At 39.4% G+C, this 18,570-nt stretch overlaps 1 protein-coding gene across 5 annotated transcripts; it reads left to right on the plus strand.

Annotated features, from left to right (window-relative positions):
• The first annotated feature begins 1,403 nt into the window (after positions 1-1,403).
• On the plus strand, positions 1,404-17,955 carry LOC109913991 (RNA-binding protein 38-like). 5 transcript variants are annotated; one of them, XM_048612857.1, is made up of 6 exons: positions 1,404-1,503; positions 1,804-2,196; positions 2,420-2,580; positions 9,753-9,876; positions 12,127-12,178; positions 16,817-17,955. In XM_048612857.1, the coding sequence occupies exons 2-6, from the start codon at positions 2,085-2,087 to the stop codon at positions 17,070-17,072; spliced, it is 705 nt and encodes a 234-aa protein (XP_048468814.1). In that variant the 5' UTR covers positions 1,404-1,503; positions 1,804-2,084; the 3' UTR covers positions 17,073-17,955. The 5 variants fall into 5 exon arrangements, with proteins under 5 accessions (XP_048468814.1, XP_020369146.1, XP_048468813.1 ...); XM_020513557.2 differs by having other exon boundaries at positions 1,416-1,503; positions 2,020-2,196; XM_048612856.1 differs by having other exon boundaries at positions 1,442-1,503; positions 1,606-2,196.
• Positions 17,956-18,570: the final 615 nt, after the last annotated feature.

Here is an 18,570-nt window from a genome sequence, read left to right on the forward strand (position 1 = left end):
ATGAACAATGCTTGGCCATTATAACTTATTTCAGCCTTGAGATGTCTGAATAGCCTACACATTTCTCACTTTCATAACTTAATCAGGTCTAACAGTGAAAATGATACTACAGCAGACTTTGTAACAGTGCACATAAATGTTTATTTACAAAGATGAAAGGCTATTTACAATGAAAAGTCACCCAGACTGCTTGTTTCTTCAATATGTTCTCTTCTTCCTCTGATTCCCACTTTGTCTAAATGACTTCTGCATTGGAGGGAGCCTGCTCTGTGTTTAGCCTTGTTCACTTGGAAGACTAGAACAGTTGTCTCAGGGTGCCTTCAAGCCAAGGCATGGTGGGATTGCCCTGGCCAGATGCAGGGTCTCCCTCCTCAACTTGAACTTCTGCAGACTTTAGCATCATGGGCAGGAAGAAGTAGAGGGACTGGGTGGTGTGTCCGGAGAGGAAGCTTCGGGGGTGGGGAAACTCCTGTGTGTTGTTCCACCTCCATGTGGGTGCCTTCTGGCACCATCCTGCGAAGAAGGACATTTGGAGTCTGGTCAAAATTTCTTGTGCCCCTCTCATCTTGCCATCAATGCTGAGCAGCTAGGGCTAGAGCAGTGGAATGCAGGTCTCTGCACATATTTAACAATGTGCTGGACCTGGCTCTATATGGCAGTCTACAACCTGTCCAAGGAGTGCCAGACACAAGCATGCAGAGCCAACACAATACTAATAACATTGGTGGATACATCCATCTATCAATTTAGCTTACTGAATACAAACCTGCCTGATGTCCCTGTACCTGTATTGAAAGTCATTGAAGGTGGAGAACAGGGACTCATCTGCCTGGGGCTGAAATGATCCCTGGGCTCTGGCAGTCCTCTGAATGTCAGAGACCTAGGGTATTTTTTTCCCTGAACCAACTACAGAGATGTGTCAGTGGTATACTCACCAGATTGTCTCCCAACTCTGATCTAGAAAGAATAGCCACAGTGATGAAATTCTCCAAATTGGTGGAGGATGTAGTTGAAGGCCTCATGGCGTTATCGTCAGAGGGTTCATTACCTTCACCCCTGAGGAGGAAGCCAGAGAAGAGGGTCTCTCATGCTAGTCTCTTTGCAGAGATTTATTGGATGAAGCTAGTGTCTGAATAAGGGAGAGAGAAGCTTAGTTGTTAAAGAAGGCTAAATGTTTGTGCAGGTTCGGAAGGAGTTAGTGCTACTAGTATTAGGATAGCAGCCTCATACAATGCTGCTTATTAGATTGGTTGTCAATTGAAATGTCTTCATTGCTACTTGAGCAATCATGAATTTTGTCCACATAGGGAATGTGAAACCTGATGTCTCCAATCCCTACCATCATGGACCTCGTGGGCTAATATATCCTGGAAGTGGATGGAACACTGATTAGTGGTGATGCATGAGCAGGGAGGTGATGAGATTGCCCCAGTGTGAGGCACAACCATCAATGGTGGGGATCATGGGGATATCAGAATCAGTGGAGCAGGAGTTAGTTTTCAGGTAAACACTGTAAAATTAACACATCTTTTAGAAAATATAATGACTAAATAACTGCAGTGCTCAGTTTTGCACCCCAACCCATGTTGAATTTCTTAACTTTAGTAGGAGCAGTGCCTTTAGTTGGAGATCATGTTACACTCTACAACCAATAGCCTTCTGACTGGTGCGCAGACTTTGATGAAACGCAGGAAATTTGAAACTGGGATGAAAACTGACAAAAATATACATTAAAAGATCAGGTTTAAAATTATTTTACTTCCCAATCTCTCATGTTAATGCTTAGCGTTCTCTTTCCACCAGACGGCGTCAACAATTTTCCGTTGCACTACCCCCTGTCCACATGTTCACGAAGATAGCTACTTGTGATGAAAATCTTGTCCCACGGCTTTCAATTATACGATATATTAGCCCGATTGATAATCTGTGTTTAGTGTATGAGAGCTGCAAGGCGTAGAGACCTTAATGCTCTTCGGCCGTTATGAATTAATTGCTATTCGAGTAAGTACGGTTGTGCAGGTGATTGACGGGCTCAGTAGCCAAGAGGAAATAAATCCTACCACTAAGGCGGGTCCAGGCGCCGTATGAGCCAATGGGTTGTCGAGCGGGGTGTAACTTCGAGTCCCGTGAGGATACATCGTGAATTACAAAGAAACAAAAGCAACGGAGGCAACGAGTGCGCGGTGAGACAAAGAGGTGAATTCCGCAGCAGATACGCGTGTAGCGGCCAGTGAGTAACCACTCGTTCTCAAAGTGTGTCTATTTCATATTTTTTCACCAAGACATTAATGACTTTAATTACTGCAAAATTATAATCACTGGGCTTCTCGTTTTTTTTTATCCGCCTTATTGTAAGAATTGTATGTTTTCTGTATTTGTTTCCACACCCCCTTCCCCCCCCCCCCCCAAACCATGCCAGCTATGAATAAGGACAGAGTATTTCGGAAGCTCTTCGTGGGTGGGTTACCTTATCATAGCAACGAAATATCACTCAGACGATATTTTCAGCGATTCGGAGAAATTGAAGAAGCGGCGGTGATAACGGACAGGTTGACCGGACGATCTCGAGGTTATGGTTTTGTGAGTATCTGACTTACTTGCCATACCAAACAGGACCAAGTAGAGCGTTCTCGTTTTTGGGGTCGAAGAGAAATTGTTGAACTATTTGGTGAGACGTTAAACTCGAAATTAACCCCAATGTCAAGTTATTGGTTCAAAACTCCTTTAGACTCCACGGTTGTCCAAAAGAAATTGCTGACTACCCACAGGTGTGACAAGGGCGGCACTGTGGCCAAATTCGCTAATCTTATTAGATATCCACCACCAACATGAAGTAACCAAGGAAGTAGAGGCTTGGCCATTTTACCAATCAATGCGCAGCAAGGTCAAATAACATATATATGGCTTGCTATAGTAATAAGGGCAATGGGGGCTATCCCTGACTTATCCAGCGATGTAACAACCGATTTACGTTTGCAAACGGGTGTATTTAACGTACTGGAAAACATTTTGGTCTGAAAATTCCTTGTGTAGTTCTTAATGCTGGTCATGAATAGTTGAATCCATTTATAAGTTAATTTTGATTAGCTAACAAATATGAATGAGTTGTTTTTTGGCTTGAAGGATGTTTTGACAACACTAGAAGTGCCCCTGTTGTGCACAGTTTTAGTCTCCTTATTTAAGGAAGGATGTTAAAATTGGAAGCTGTTCAGAGAAGGTCTACTGTACTAGAATCTGGAATGGATAGGTTGCCCTTTCAAGGAAGAGTGAAAAGGCTAGCCTTATATCTGCTTCAATTTAGAGCAATAGGTGATGTAATTGAAATGTACAAGATCCTGAGGAGAAAAATGAACAAAGCTGCAGATGCTGGAAATATGAAACAAAAATTGCTGGCGAACCTTGGCAGGTCTGGCAACATTTGTGGTGAGAAAGCAGAGTCATTGTTTTGGCCCTGTAATGGTCACTAGTCTCAAAACATTGACTCTTCTCTCCACAGATACTGCCAAACCTGTTGAGGTTTTTTCAAAAAGATCCTGGGGATCTTAACAGGGAGGATACGGAAAGGATCTTACCTCTTACGGGAATATAGAGAACTGTGGGTTGCTCTTATCTTTTTAAAAAATGACCATTTAAGAAAGATGAAGAAAAACTTCCTCAGTGTTAAGTGTTTTTGGAAATCTTTCTAAAAGTGGTCGAATATTTTGAATTTTTTTCTTTAAAGGTAATAATACTTGTTAGCAAAGGGTGAAAGATCATTGGGAGTGGCAAGAATGTAGAATAATTAGAACTGCCACAAACTTCTTGAATGGCAGCACAGGGCTGAAGCAAAGCTTCTAATTCATATCTATTTCAAAAGCTATGCTCGTATTAGTATTTTTAGTGTTTGCTAGTTCAGCTGAACAATGAAGATCCTACCGTACTACTCAACGGAAAACAAGGATGAGATGCTAGTGAATAAGACTATTTACAATCCAATGTAAATATTACTGGCTTTAATTTGAAATTTATGGTGCAACGTTGTCCCATGTACCGGTGACATTCCTGCTGTGGCAAGTTTAATGTATAGCTTTTGTTCCTGCCTATTTAATATGATGGCTAGCACACCTTCTGCAGCTACTGGCCCTTTTTAAAATATTTCTCTTTCCATATTGTGACTTATTATTATTGCTACATTTGATCCTTTAAGTTCTAGTATTGTCCATTAATTTGAACTAATGTTTATTTCTCTATAAAACAAGTTTTATATAATATCCACCTGTAGGGGAAAATCAAGTCTTGCCTCTGAATCAAGCTACCTTGCATATTCATACACATTTCAAGTACCGCCTTGCTCAAGTGTTATGTACACTGCTGCGTGGAACGCTTCTAGTAACATGAAAATAAATTTGAGCTTTGAAAGCCAGGTGACTTGAAAACAAACATCAGCTGGAAGAGCTCAGTTTGGCCCAACTGTAAGTGGTTCCCACTGGTCTGGTGCAAGCTTGAGCTAATCTTTTTTAACTCTTTTTAATATTTGTTTATATTAATGCTTCAATTCTTTCTTGTAATCTGGCCAGATTCAGACCATTTCTAAACTATTTAGGTACAGAATAACTGCAGTGGGGTGTTCCAAGTAAAGAATTGGTTTTGTTTTTCTCTGGAAACTGAAATATCACAACTGTCCCTCCTTAGAAGCTTAGTTTCCAGGCTAGCGCTGATCTATTCCTGTAAAGAGAGGTTCTTGTTTTGAGGCATTCACAACCTATCAATACGGTTGGTGTATGGTTGCTGCTCATCTCAACTCAACTTCATTTCCTTCTGTGTTCGTTTCTGGAAAGTGTTTCCCTGCCACCACATCATTTAAACTTTCTTTCAAATTAACAGTCGCTTTGGCCTTCCGTTCACCTCAATCCTTCCCCTGTCTGATTTTAACAAAATTTGTGACCATACCTCAGTACTGGATGTGGAAAAAGTTCATTCCATTAAATATCTAGAAGATCTAAAGCATTGTTTTCATCTTTGCCAAAACTGTTCCCGAGCAATCTAGTCCATCCCTCTACCTGACAACTGAATTCGGGCCAAACTATTTGCAACCTTGGCATCTGAATCAAGCTGAAAAGAACATGATCGTTTTTCATAACCAAAGATAGTAAATTCCACCTCCACAACATTTCCTACCTGTGCCTTTGTTAAAACTAGATTTGACTGTTGGAATGTTCTTTTAACTGGTCTCCACTGTGCGCCTTATGTAAATTCGACCTCATTCTAAACTCTGCTGCCAAGTCCTCATTGGCCTTCACCTTTGTGCTTGATGTTACGTTTGTTCTGAGCCTACTATTAGTCTTTTTAAAAAAAATTCTCATCCTTGTTTCCAAATCACTTTGTGGCCTCACCCATTCCTGTCTATGTAATTTCCTCCAACTACCCACCAAAATTTCTGCCACTTTTTATCCATGATTTTTATTCCCCATCCTTTCCTTGTTTGTGGCAGAGCCTTCATCTGCATAGGTTAAGTTTTTAGGAATTTCTTCTTCCTTTACTCTTTTAACCTGCTACTTAAACCTACATGTAGACCAAATTCAAAGTCTGGTTCTCAACTGAATATCACAATTTAGCTTAGTGCTAGTCGGTGTTTTATAAAGGTTCACTGACTTTTTTTAAACTCTATACTCATCTACTAACAAAAGTTAAGGTTTACATAGTTTTTGTTAACCGTTTTCTCCATCTGCCCTGCCACCCATTGAAAAGCTTGTATGTAGATTTCCAAGGTTTCTCTGTTCCTATAAACCTTTCTTGGAAAGATAGTTTCAGCTTGTGCCTCTTGGCATTTTTGCTAACAATGCATCACTTCACACTTCTCTGTCAAATCTCATCTGATGTATTTTGCTCATTTCACCAAGTTCCTCTTGAGATTTGTTCATCCTCTTGTCTAGCACATTGAGTTTCATGCCATCTGCAAATTTTGAAATAATACTTATGCTTTCACATTGCTACTGATCCTTTTAATTCCATGGGCTTCAATTTTAACTGAACTATTGTGTAGTTCTTTATTGTTGTTATTCATGGAAAAACAGCATAGCAATATTTGATTACTATGATTGCCAATCAATCAGTGTTTTGCTACAGGTGGTGATCTGTCATTAATTTCATGACTAATCTTAACAGACAAATAGAACAGCTAGTCAGAGATCCAAAAGCTTAGTTGTTGCACAATCCTCTAGGATTATTGTACTGTGATCTTTGAGTCCTAGTGATTTGACTATGTAACTATGACAATATTTTTAGAAAACCTGGTGGTTGGAGCAATTTAGTTCTACCATACATGCTTATTAGCGTGTGGCAGGGGGGAGGGGACGAGGAGGAGAAAAGAGTTAATGGTTCTTCATCAGAACTGTCAAGTCACAGGACTCCATTGTTAATTCTTTCTCCCCACAGATGCCAGATTTTCTGTGTTTCACCACCGATTTTCTGTTTTTGTTTCAGATCTCTAGTATCTGCAGTTCTTTGCTTTATATTCACCTTCTAACTGTCCTTGTGTTTATAAAAGGAATTTTGGATTATTTCAACAACTGACTGTGAATGACAAAATTCAACTATACGTTGCATAAAAAGCTTTTTAATCTCATTAAATTCTTTACATTTATCTTGGTGCTCTTTCTTCTTTTCAAACAGTAGGAATACTAATTATTTGAGGTTGGTAAAGGAAGTCATTTCTATTTGAGTCTGTGTTTTTATTTAAGAACTGGAGCCACTGATCCATAACGTATATGCAGTGTGCCTTGTCCATTGTCCAAACCTTCGCACTATACACCAATGACAGAGGAACAGACTTATTACTTTGTATTCTGTGCCTCATGTCTTCAAGGGTATTAAGAATTACAGTGCAAATACACCATTGCTTATGAACCTGCTGCCAAGGTCCTATTACTCCAATTAGTATAAAATACTGTTGGTAACATTCTTCTTTTCAAAAGATTGAATCCAAATTGGAGTGCAGCTGATTTTCTGAGCCCATTTGTTTCCTCTTGCAGTCCAAACCTCTGCCATAAATTGTGATCAACTAATTTTAATATTGTTCCCTTGATGGTTTTTTAAGCCAACTGCAGATTTGCTCCATGGATTGGGAACTGAAAATTATTTTGAATTGCTACCCGCTTCAGTCTCCTTTTTTTTTTTAAAATGTCTTCACTTCTGCAAAAGCGGGGCAGATCAAGTGACAAGAAGTAAGGAGCAAACATACTTTGAGCCATGAAATTTAAAGGATAATTGTCCAGGCAGCTAGTTAGTATGTGGCATTATTGGATAAATTCTCTATGGAAATCTCATGCTAAGATTGTGAAAATCTTCAATGAACAACTTAAGAGTTTACAACATTTCAGTTGAGATTTTAATGTAATTGTGTGCTACTGAACAAGCATTTGAAGTGATGAGGTACAGAGTTACAGGAGAGCACTGAGTAGATTTGGGTTCTGGGTATATCAGCATAAAGCTAATAGTCATGATGGGCTTAAAAACCTGTTTCTGTGCTATAAATTTCTAGGTTTCAGGGCTCGGAAAATCTTTGATCCGAGCTCTTAGACATGCTCAAGGCTTACAACCAGTCGTTATTAAAGCATTCTTTATTCGTGGGCAACTTGCATGCGTTTGTGTTAAATTCTGCAATTCAACAAATCATCAGACTGTTGATCTGACTTCTTAATAGACAAGCAGAAATTTTCTCCAATTAAATGGTGCATGGACTGAAACCATTGTTTTTAGTTCTCATTCCAAACTGATACCATCCGTTGCTGGCAGCTGTCTAGGACTAAACCAGACTAGTTCAGAACCTGTGAACTTCCATCCAAATGTCTGCAGTTTTGTCAAGGCAGTCTGTTTTCACAATTTAACTCTAACCTCTTGGTTAAAGCCTTGGCTTCTCTGCTGAAATCATCACTTGTACTTTATTACTTAATTATTCCAATGCACTCCTGGATGCCCTCTCTAAACTAGAGGTAATTCAAATGCTATGCTGCTTGTATCCTGTCTTTAAGTCCTGATCCCTCTACCACACTTACGGTCATTTGACTTGTGTAGGATCCTGATCAAGCGTTGCCCTTGTTTTCAAATTCACCAATGGACTTGCACGTCCTATCTCTCTTCCTGTGCCATGACTCTTGATACCTGCCCTCTAATTTTGGCTCCTTGAACATCTGATCATGCCATTTGGTGACTCTGCCTTCAGTCACCTAGGCCCTAAGCTCTGAAATTTCCTGTCTACACCTTTTTCTGCCTTTCTTGCTTTCCTCCCTTTTTAAGAAAGTCTTTGAAACTTACCACTTTGAACTAAACCTTCCTTGAGCTCCCCTAATATTTCCAAATGTGGCTCAGTCATTTTGTTTTGTATTACCTTAACTTTTTATTATGCTAAAAGTGCTATATAAATTATTTAATCAGCTTCTTACACCCATTGTGCATGTGCACACTCCAGGTTTGAAGATAGGAACAGGAGTAGGCCGTTTGGCCCTTAAGCTATTCAGTGGCATCATGGCTGATCTGTGGCCTAACTCCATATACCTGCTTTTGGCCTATATCCTTTAATACTTTTGCTTAACAAGAATTTACCTACTCAGATTTAAAATCTAACAACTGATACTTTCAGCAACAGCAGTGGATGCAGTATGTTTGAAATACGTTTGCTCATGAATAGTCACTGTATGAAGCATTAGATGACAGCTGCTCGTTGAACTCTTGCCTACAAATTAGTAACAAGCCCTTTCAGCCCATCTAGCGTGCTCTGCCATTCAAGAGGATTGTGGCTGATTTGACCTCTTTATTTTTAAATTATCTGCTAGTTCTAGCCTTTCCCATAGGGGGCAGTATCCTCTCAGCATTCCCCTGCCTAAGTCCCCTCAAGATTTTGTTTGAATAGGATCACCTAATATTCTTCTAAACTTCAATGTATACAGGCCCTGTTGGACCAATTTTCCTGAAGTTCATTCCTCTAGCCTATGCATCAGTCATGTGTACCTTCTCTGACCTTCTAATTCATTTATGTTCTTAAATCAAACCAAAATAGTACACAGTACTTTAGATTATGGCCATATATGACTGTAGAAATGCATCCCTACCTTTATTACATTCCTGAAATACCTCCCTATGAATAGTGGTTATCAAAAAGCCAAATAACAAAAATTAACAATACTACTGTTTTTCTACCCATCATTTATGGATATGGTGTCCCAAGACCAGCATTCTGGGATGAGGCCATGCCAGACTTTGGACTTTCCTAAATTTGATTATCTGTTAACCAATGCTTGAACCTGCAAAAAGTTAATTGGTTTGTGTCTAAATTGCATGTTTTGCAAGCTAATAAACATACAACAGAAGTAATTTGCCGGGCCTTCAGGTCTACTCCTCCACTGATCTGATTACTCCATATCCCTGCCTACCCCTGATAACCTTTCAGCCCTTAAGAATTTTCAGTGAAGGTCCAATCCATTACTATCATAAATGGGCTGGATCATGAAAAGTGCAGTGTGTGTTTGCTTTCAGCAGACAAGGAATATAAAGAAACAGTAAATTATATAATGGTAAATAGTGGCATCCAGAAGAGGGGGAAAAAGTCAGTCTTCAGACATGTGCATTGGGGTACAGTACCTGTACCAGCAAATGGCTGTTGCAAGTTTGGTGGTGGGTTTTTTGTCTTGTCAAAGTTAATCTCTGAATTGTGAACTCCTGTTCCTGTTTAGAATTTCTTTCTTAACAAACTTCTTTTGGCGTGGGTTAAATTACAGGTCACCATGGCAGACTGGGTTGCAGCAGATAGGGCATGTAAAGATCCTAATCCTATCATTGATGGAAGAAAAACTAACGTGAACCTTGCCTTTCTTGGGGCCAAACCCCGCATGGTACATTCAGGTATGTTTCAATACCCCTGCTTCCCCCAAGAACAAAATGTAGAATTTGACTTGTTCTAGGTTTGGAATCTCAGCCTTGTGTTAGGCCAACTTTTTAAAACTGGAGGTAGAAAAAAGAATTCTATCTTGATTACTAGTTTCAAAAACTAGACTAATTGATAACTTAGATGAAGCAACTTTTCTTACAATAGAGGAATGACATAACTATAAGTTTGTCAATTTCCCATTAAGTTCTCTTTGTTGGTCTCAGGCATGGTTATGTTATCGTTTGTTTGTAACCTAATGTCTCTCTGTTTTCGTATCCTGCAAGGAAGTAAATAGTCCAAGTCTATGTCATCCATTTGAGTAATTCCCATTGGGATGAGCTCTGATTCAGGTAGTTTCAAAGGTTAGTAGTGTATTGTGTATTATGTATTCTATTTGCTGCACCCCAGGCAGTTTTTAAAACTAAGTCTAGATGGATGTGAAGAGGTGCAGCAAATACCAGTTGCCACCTTATGAATTGCTAAGATGGCTTATTGTAAAGGTAAATGTTCAGAAAAGTTGGAGTATATACAGGGCAACAGCAGGTTAAAAGATCTTGGAAGAAACTGGAAATACATACTGCTGTTACAATATTTTTTAGTATTAATTTCAAAGAAAGTGGTGTTTCTTAAAATGGCTAGAAATAGCTAAGCAAATGTAACAGTTAAGGTGCAATAGATGTCAATGATTTTTCCTCAGCTGTATATAGTCCTTTTCTTTAAATTCAGTAGTAACACAGATGTTGATCCTTTAGGATGTAACAGATGTGCAGCAAAAATCTGGAAGTTGCTGTACAGGATATGGCATTCTTCTAAGATGTGGGAACATGATATCTTGTTCTCTGGCTTCTATGTCAAATATGTTGAAAAGAATGAAGTTTCTATATTTGCATCATAGCAATGGACTGTACTACCATAAAGTTAGGACTTGTCCATTCCTTTTTAATGGTGTGATAAGTCTTGCTCACTGCCGAACAAACCCACTGACACTGAAAATTAACTTAATGTGGAGTTTCATTCTTCCAAACATTGAATTGAAAGATTCTTCAAAAGATCAATCTTTGCCTTATTTTGCTATCTTTACCTGCTTTGATATCAAATTGATTTAACACTTCCTGGTTCAGTCTCTTAAATATTATTAATGGAGACCATGAACTTCAAAAAGGAGACATAGATACAGATCCCTGCAGAAAACAATGCTATTTTAATTTGCAGCAATTTCCAGGAGAAGAACTTGTAGACTTGTCCCGGCCCAATTAATTTCTAAAATGGCCAGTCTCTTTCATTTGCTAGCTGTGATAAATTTAACCCAAATGATTTTAACTTGTTTACAAAGTCACATTTTATTATCCATCCATTCTCCTTCTGTGCAACACACAGTAGCACATATGTGCAGGAGCCTGGAGTAAGTAGCTAAAGTTACTATGAATTCATTACAATTTATTCTATTAAACCACAAAATGAGTGATTAAAGCATTGAATTTCAAGCCAGAAAGACTAACTCAAATCTTGGCCTTGATCTACAGTTCAATTTGTCCAAATCTACCAATCAAATTTCATTTAATTCTTAGATATTATTACGCAGCATAGTTTGTAATGGGAAGGAACATCTGGTGGAGTCAAGTCTCCAATGCACAAGACTATTAAGAATATGGATATTTGCTGGGGTCTGTATGTTGCTGCAGGCTGTATCAATTTTCCTAACAAAACTTACTAATGTAAGTTGGCTCGGGGGGGAAAATATTGTCTTGCAACTTTTAAATCGAGGTTCTACGCCTCTTTGGATCTTCCAGTTCTACTTTTAATATTTTACGTTCTACCTGGGTTTAACTTAATTATATTGAATTCTGCAAAATGTGCCCCATTATTTTTATGGGACAACATCAATCTTACTCACGTGATTACAGCAATTCCGTACCTCAACCAAGTAGCTTTATTGGGGTGTATGGATGTAGTGTTAACAAATGATTTGAGCATGGTACGGAAAGCATCAGTTCTTTATTCCCAATTTCCAAATCAGGGGGGCTGGATCTCCATGCACTGTTATATTCTAGTCTTTGACATGCAAGCTAAGTTGAGATATTTATGTTTGTACTTTTTTGAGAGTTCAGCCCAAGAAGGCCCAAATTTTGCAAATGCTCTTTATTACTACATTTATTTAAATCTAAACCTACTCTAATGCTGATTTTTTTCCCCTCTTTTTCTTCCCCCACCACCTTAAATGCCAGGAGGTCTGGCCCTGCAGCAAGTGCATTCCCCTCTAATGCAGAGACCATACGGGTAAGTGGTATGTTTCCTTTCATATGCTTGAGTTATTTCAAGTTTTGATCTTGATCTTGATGGTCCTGTGTTTGATACCTGAGAAGTGATTCTTTAGTTGCTGTAAAATTCTGGCATAATTTTGAAAAGATTTGAGCATTAGTGTCTACTGGAAAAGGGCATCTGTAACACTATAAACATGCATTTTATGGCAACTGAATGGAAATTGGGAGAATTTGGTATTTAAGGATTTAGCAAAGATTTGTCACTCTGGTTGTGGGTGAGGTTGTTAACTTGCTAGCCAAGCTGGCTTGTTTTTGTACAGAGGTTTCATTACCATGCTAGGTAACATCAGTGAGGCCTCTGATGAAGCGATGCTGTGCTACATAATTGAACATGTGACCAATGGTGAGTTCCAAACCTCAGTATACAGGAAAGCAACTTGCACTGACCAAATCCTCAACTTCCACAGCAACCACACCAACATCCACAAACAAGGCTGTATTAGGACACTATTTAAACTGGCCACTACTCACTGCAACACACCAGAACTATGCACGAAAGAGGAAGAGCATCTATACAAAATCTTCGCTATGAACGGATATCCCTGCAACGTCATCCACAAGTGCCTACTAAACAGACGACAACAGGAGGATGCAGTACACCCTAACACTGGCCACACTGCCCTACGTCAAGAACATATCAACTGACAACAAGACTCCTAAGACCACTAGGAATCATGGTTACACACAAGCCCACAGCCACTCTACAACAAACACTCCAGGATCAAAGACCCTGTTCCCATGACATCCAAAACTTTGGTAGTTTAAAAAAATATCATGCAACGACTGCCATAAATATTACATCGGACAGACAGGAAGGAAACTAGCCATCGGAATACACAAACACTTGCTAGCAGCAAAATGACACTATCAACTTTCATTCATATTAGTACACTCGGAAAATGAAGGCAATCAGTTTAATTGGGACAGCGTAACTAAATGTAGACATGCACAGGAATTCCTAGAGGCATGGTTCTCAACCCATAATGCAATCAACAAACCAATAGAATTGGACCCCATATACAAACCCATACAGAACAAAACTGGAAATGACACTACTGTCCAGTCCGTGATGGTGAGTATAAATTCCAAGTGGAGTAGAACAACATTGCTTCATTGGAGGCCTCACTGATGTTACCTAGCATGGTGATGAAACGTCTGAACAAAAACAAGCCAGGTGGGTGAGCAAGTCGTCAACCTCAGTTTGGTCTTTTCCAAGATCATAACTGCACATGCATGGTGATGCTTTGAACAATTGGTGTCTAACCTTGCCTATTGTGATGGTGACAGCTAGAGTCCTTCCGTTCCCCCTGCTCCACCTCTCCGAAAGCGTGCCTCCTAATGGAGTGTAGTCCTATGCGTTCCATGCTTTAAGTGTATGTCTGCACTTGACTATGGGCAGCATATTCTCCTTCTGTAGGAGACAGTGGCAACCTAGGCAGATCACACCCAAGTCCAAGGTAGGAAGGCCAAATGAAAAACCTCTACTGCCAGGGGACAGAAGTGGGCAGTTGTTTTGAATCAAAGACCTTGTCATCTGTGTTGCATGCTCCTTTTGGTCTATTGAGGAAATCTGGTTTGGCCAGATATTATTCATTAGGTGCATTAATCTGTGTGCATTCCAACCCTCTTGGCTATAACATCAAGATACTAATTAACTTCTAGCTAGTAGTATGACTTGGTCCTTCCAATGAACCAATTAGTTGAATTAATCCAGAGCATGAATGGGTGTTTAGGTTGGAGCCAGTGTTGTTACCTTCTCTATTCTTTACTCGGATCTCCCTTCAGCCTTTAGGAGGATTTAACCTGCTTTGGACCAATCTGTAATGCAAGTTGTAAATCCCTGCTAGGATACTGAAGGAATTTTAGAAGGACTTTGCCCACCCTTTGCTTTTATTTTTGAGATGAGTCTGATCTGTACTCTGTAATCCCCTCAGCTGGTGATACTGACCTAATATAATTTACAGGTGGTAATATCCCATGTATTTGCTGCCATTGCCATTCTAGATGGAAGTCGGTGTGGATTTGGAAGGTTTTGTCTAAGGAGCCTGGGTGAATTTCTGCAGTGCAGTTTGTAGATAGTACAAACTGCTACTGAGCATTGGCAGAGGGGAATGAATGTTTGCGGATGTAGTGTTGATCAAGCAGGCTGCTTTATCCTGGATGGTGTCAAGCATCTTCAGTGCTGTTGCAGCCGTACTCCTCCTGACAAGTGGGGAGTGTTCCATCACACTACTGACTTGTGTCTTGTTAATGGTCAAGCTTTGGGCAGACAGGAGGTGAGTTACTTGCTGCAAGATTCCTAATGCCTGAGCTGCTCCTGTAGCACTTGAACAGAAACCAAACTGGACTAGCCATTTAATGGTCACCCCCAGGATGCTAATAGGGATTCTTGCTTTTCCTGATTTTTGCTATAAATGATCTAGATCTAGATCTAGATGTGCATGGAAATGGGTTTTTTAAAGTTTGCAGATGGTACAGAACTTGTCAGACTTCAGAGACATTTGCAAGTTGGTGGATTGGCCAGAAGGATAGCAGATGAAGTTCAAATTGGAGATATATTTGGTATATTTTGGTGCAAGGAACAGGGACTTTAAAGGGTGCTACTCTTAAGTCTCTGTAGGAGCAGAAGCCCAAGCGTAGATGTGCACAAGTCACTAAGGGTGGCAGGACTAGGACAGAATTGAACCATGCTGTTTTCTAGGCTTAATTTAGTAGAAGCATAGAGTACAAGAGCAAGGTGGTGATACTGAACCTTTACAAGACTTCTCAATTGGAGTAAAGTGCCATACTACAGAAAGGATGTAAACATTGGAGAGATTGCAGAAGAGATTTACAGGAATGGTTTACAGGGATGAGAAACTTCAGTGAGGATAAATTAAAGAAGGGGACTGTTTCTTATTTGTTCTTGTTTTTGAGGGTGGATGGAGAGAACAGATCTGATTTTTTTTTTTTTTTTTTCCCCTCCCAAAATCCTGAGTATACACACTTGAGTGGTTTTTCAAAGAAGCAAATATGAGATGACCAGAAACCTTTTCACTCCGCATTTAGGTAGAGTCTGGAAGACATTACCCACGAGTGTGGTAGAGGCAACTTTGATTTAAGGCATTTACAGGGCTACTCAAAATGTTTTGAGGTCCAGTGCTAAATGGCTGCTTCTACACTGTAACCATTTGGTTATTCTCTGTAAATCTGGGCCATTCATCATAAAGAATACAAGTTCAGGACCTCAGTTGATCACCACTGACATACACCCAAGAATCAAGATTATCCCATTGATAAAACAAATTAATTGGACACCTGGTAATCCAATTGGTAACTGACCTTGCCTCAAGAATCTTACTCCTTCCTGCTTTTGTAGTGTTGGCAAAAGGAGAAATACAAATGTTTCGCATATTTGTGTGTTTAGCTGACTGTTCTTTTACTTCCGGTCAGAGGTCTTGTGTTGCAAAGAAAGCAATGCAGTATTTGGGATTTTGTACTTTAGATTTCTGGAGTAGCTGATTATATAAATTCAGAAAATGTGCTGAAATAACAGGAGTCCACTGAGATTCTCACTTTAATGTTGAATCAGAATAAAAAATTCTAATCTCCAAAGAGGAGGAATTAAGACTTATGATCGGGAGGCATGTGCCATTCAGTTATCAAGAGAGAATATGATGGTTTTGATGATCCAATTGGCTTTTCTTATTTCTAAATGTTCTTGTCAATTGATCTGTGGTAAATGAGGTATGGTCTTAATTTTGCTCCTAGTTTTGATTCTTGAGATTGATATTTGCTACACACAAAATCTTTGCTTCTATTGCTTTTTGACTTGTACTGCAAATGCTGGTTTGAACAGAGCAATATGTTGGGAAGAACTGTGCTAGTGTATAATGTTAACTGCCTGCTGATACTTGGGTCTATTCTTTGCTGTGCATCTTTTATAGACCAAAGATGGGGTACAGTAGCATTCAATATAGTGAAGACTGGAGAGTATGTTCTGCATTAGAAGTAAAGAAAATCAGAGGCTGTCTGAAATGGACTTTGAGTCCCTTGTATGCAAATTCAAATGTGTTTGATACATTTCCTGAAAGCAGGCCTGCACTGAATGCAGTCACGCTGATCCTTTAAGGTAATTGTCTTCAAACTAACTAGCAACTGAGAACTGTGACAGCTGGCTAATGTTTTTTTTTGATGGTGTTTAAAGGATAAATATTGGCGAGGATTCCAGGAGAACTCCTTTGTTCTTACATTAGTGTAGTGGAATCTCTTGTGCCCACATCATCAGGCAGATGGATCCTCAGTTTAATCACTGGTTTTGAAAGACAGTGCCCTTAACAATGCAGCACACTGTCCAATACTGGACAGTATAGATTGAATACACAGTCCTGCAGTGGAGTTTTAGGTAGTTTCTTTGAGTCTGCAACCAGAAATTATCCCCACAGGCCGTGCACAAGTTAGCCCTTTTTTAAATCAACATGCGTCAAAAACATTAAAGGGTCCAACACACTTCAATGAATCTGTAAAGCAATACAAAGCATCAGTGTTTCTCAAGTCATATAAAAGATGATCAGCGCTAAAAGATTAACCTTTAATTTTTCTGACCTTTTTCCAGTGTTGCACCATACCTGATCCCACAGACCATCCTTCAACCTGGCCTGGTCCTGCCCTCCACCTCGTACCTGGATTCCAATGTTGCATTGTATACACAATATCCTACCTATGAACATTACTACCCAGCCTCCCCTCAGTACCCCAATCTTGGCTACGCCTACACAATGCAGCTTCCATTGCAGACTGGAATTCCAAACTTGAGCCAATGCCAGCATGAGCCAACAACATTACACACAGCTGGACTTCAGAGACGATAGCCAGTGTTAACGAAAGCAGGCACAAGGCCGAGATCTTGAATGCTGACTCGAAGGAAATTCCAAGACCGCTGAGTTTGTCAACTGTACCATTTGGAGCTACTACCATTGTATTCGTAATAAGAATACCTTTTTTAATTTTACAGTAAAATATGAACCAAAATAGAGGAAAATGCAAATTCTGGCATTGTACCTCCTAAGTAATTTTCTTTTTTTTTGCTCCCCATTTCTCCTTTCAAAGTTCCTGAAAGTTATGCTTGAGTATTTCTGATTTTTTAACTTTCCCTCCCACCTTGAAGGGAAAAATCAGTATGCAAGTATTTTGTATTTGGAAATGTGAATTTATTATCAAACCGATTCCCATTTCTTGAGTGAAAGTGGGGATGGATTGAGGCTGACCAGCCACTGCAAGGTTAGGGTCCGCTAAAGCCAGCTCAACATTTCTCTCGACTGAATCGGTTGCTGACAACTGGGAAGATATAATTTCTACCGTATATAGCTATAATCTAGAACACTTGTGGAAACCTTAAATGCTTACATAAAGATCAGGACTTCTATAAGGAATTGTTGCATTGCAATTCCATGCTCAGCTCAGGATTTTTTTAATATAAATGTAACTTTATACTTCCGATCCTAGACAGGAGTCGTACATTTGGGGATTCTTTTGCTTGAATCAGCTATGCATCTATTCAGACCACTTGTACCTGGGGGGGGGAAACACTGCTGAAGTAACTTATGAAATTGTGTAATCAGTTCATAGTGTTTATTGTGAGTACTTTATACTTGCAAGTACTTACACTATGAATTGCAGAAATTAACGTATTTGAATGCTGAAGTGTTCCTTTTTTCTCTGTAAACATTAAATTAAATGAATATTTATAAACAATACCTGTCATTTTCATATTTGATGTGAAGAATGTGCAAAATGTATATACTTTATTGTCTGAACTTTGTAGTTGCTAATTTAAATGCATAAGTTAAGAAATTTTGTTTTACACCTAATGTGAGGGAAATTTAGAACTTGCTGTGGTGCGAACACCACATGTATCAGTGTTTTCTGTTTGCATCTGAAAGTGAGCTGGTTTTCAGTTTTTGAACCAATTGCATGGAAGAGGTCAAGAAAACAATGCCTACAGGCAGTTGAAAAAACAAACGTTTGTCCTTGTATTATGTGTCATTATGCTGTTTTGCAATGAGGTCTCTGACAATTGTATCAAGCAATATGTATGCCAAAGGTAAAACACAGTTTTAGTATCTGTCACTGGTAAGTATGTTTAATTGCATTCTTCTGATAGTTCAATCTGAATTAGCTGATTCTGGCTAGTCCTCATTCAATGCCTTGCCAGGATTCACACATCAACTTAGCCTTTTTAGGTGGGAATTTGGAGTAGTGGAGTGGATGGAGCTGAGACCATACCTGGGAAACAGTAAGCATATCCTGCCTCTGTCTGATCTTGATTGGTGTTCCTGCTTTTTAGTTATTCCCACTGTCAAGTGGATT

Source organism: Rhincodon typus, chromosome 27 (assembly GCF_021869965.1).
Source record: "Rhincodon typus isolate 14 chromosome 27, sRhiTyp1.1, whole genome shotgun sequence".
Taxonomy (NCBI): Eukaryota; Metazoa; Chordata; class Chondrichthyes; order Orectolobiformes; family Rhincodontidae; genus Rhincodon; species Rhincodon typus.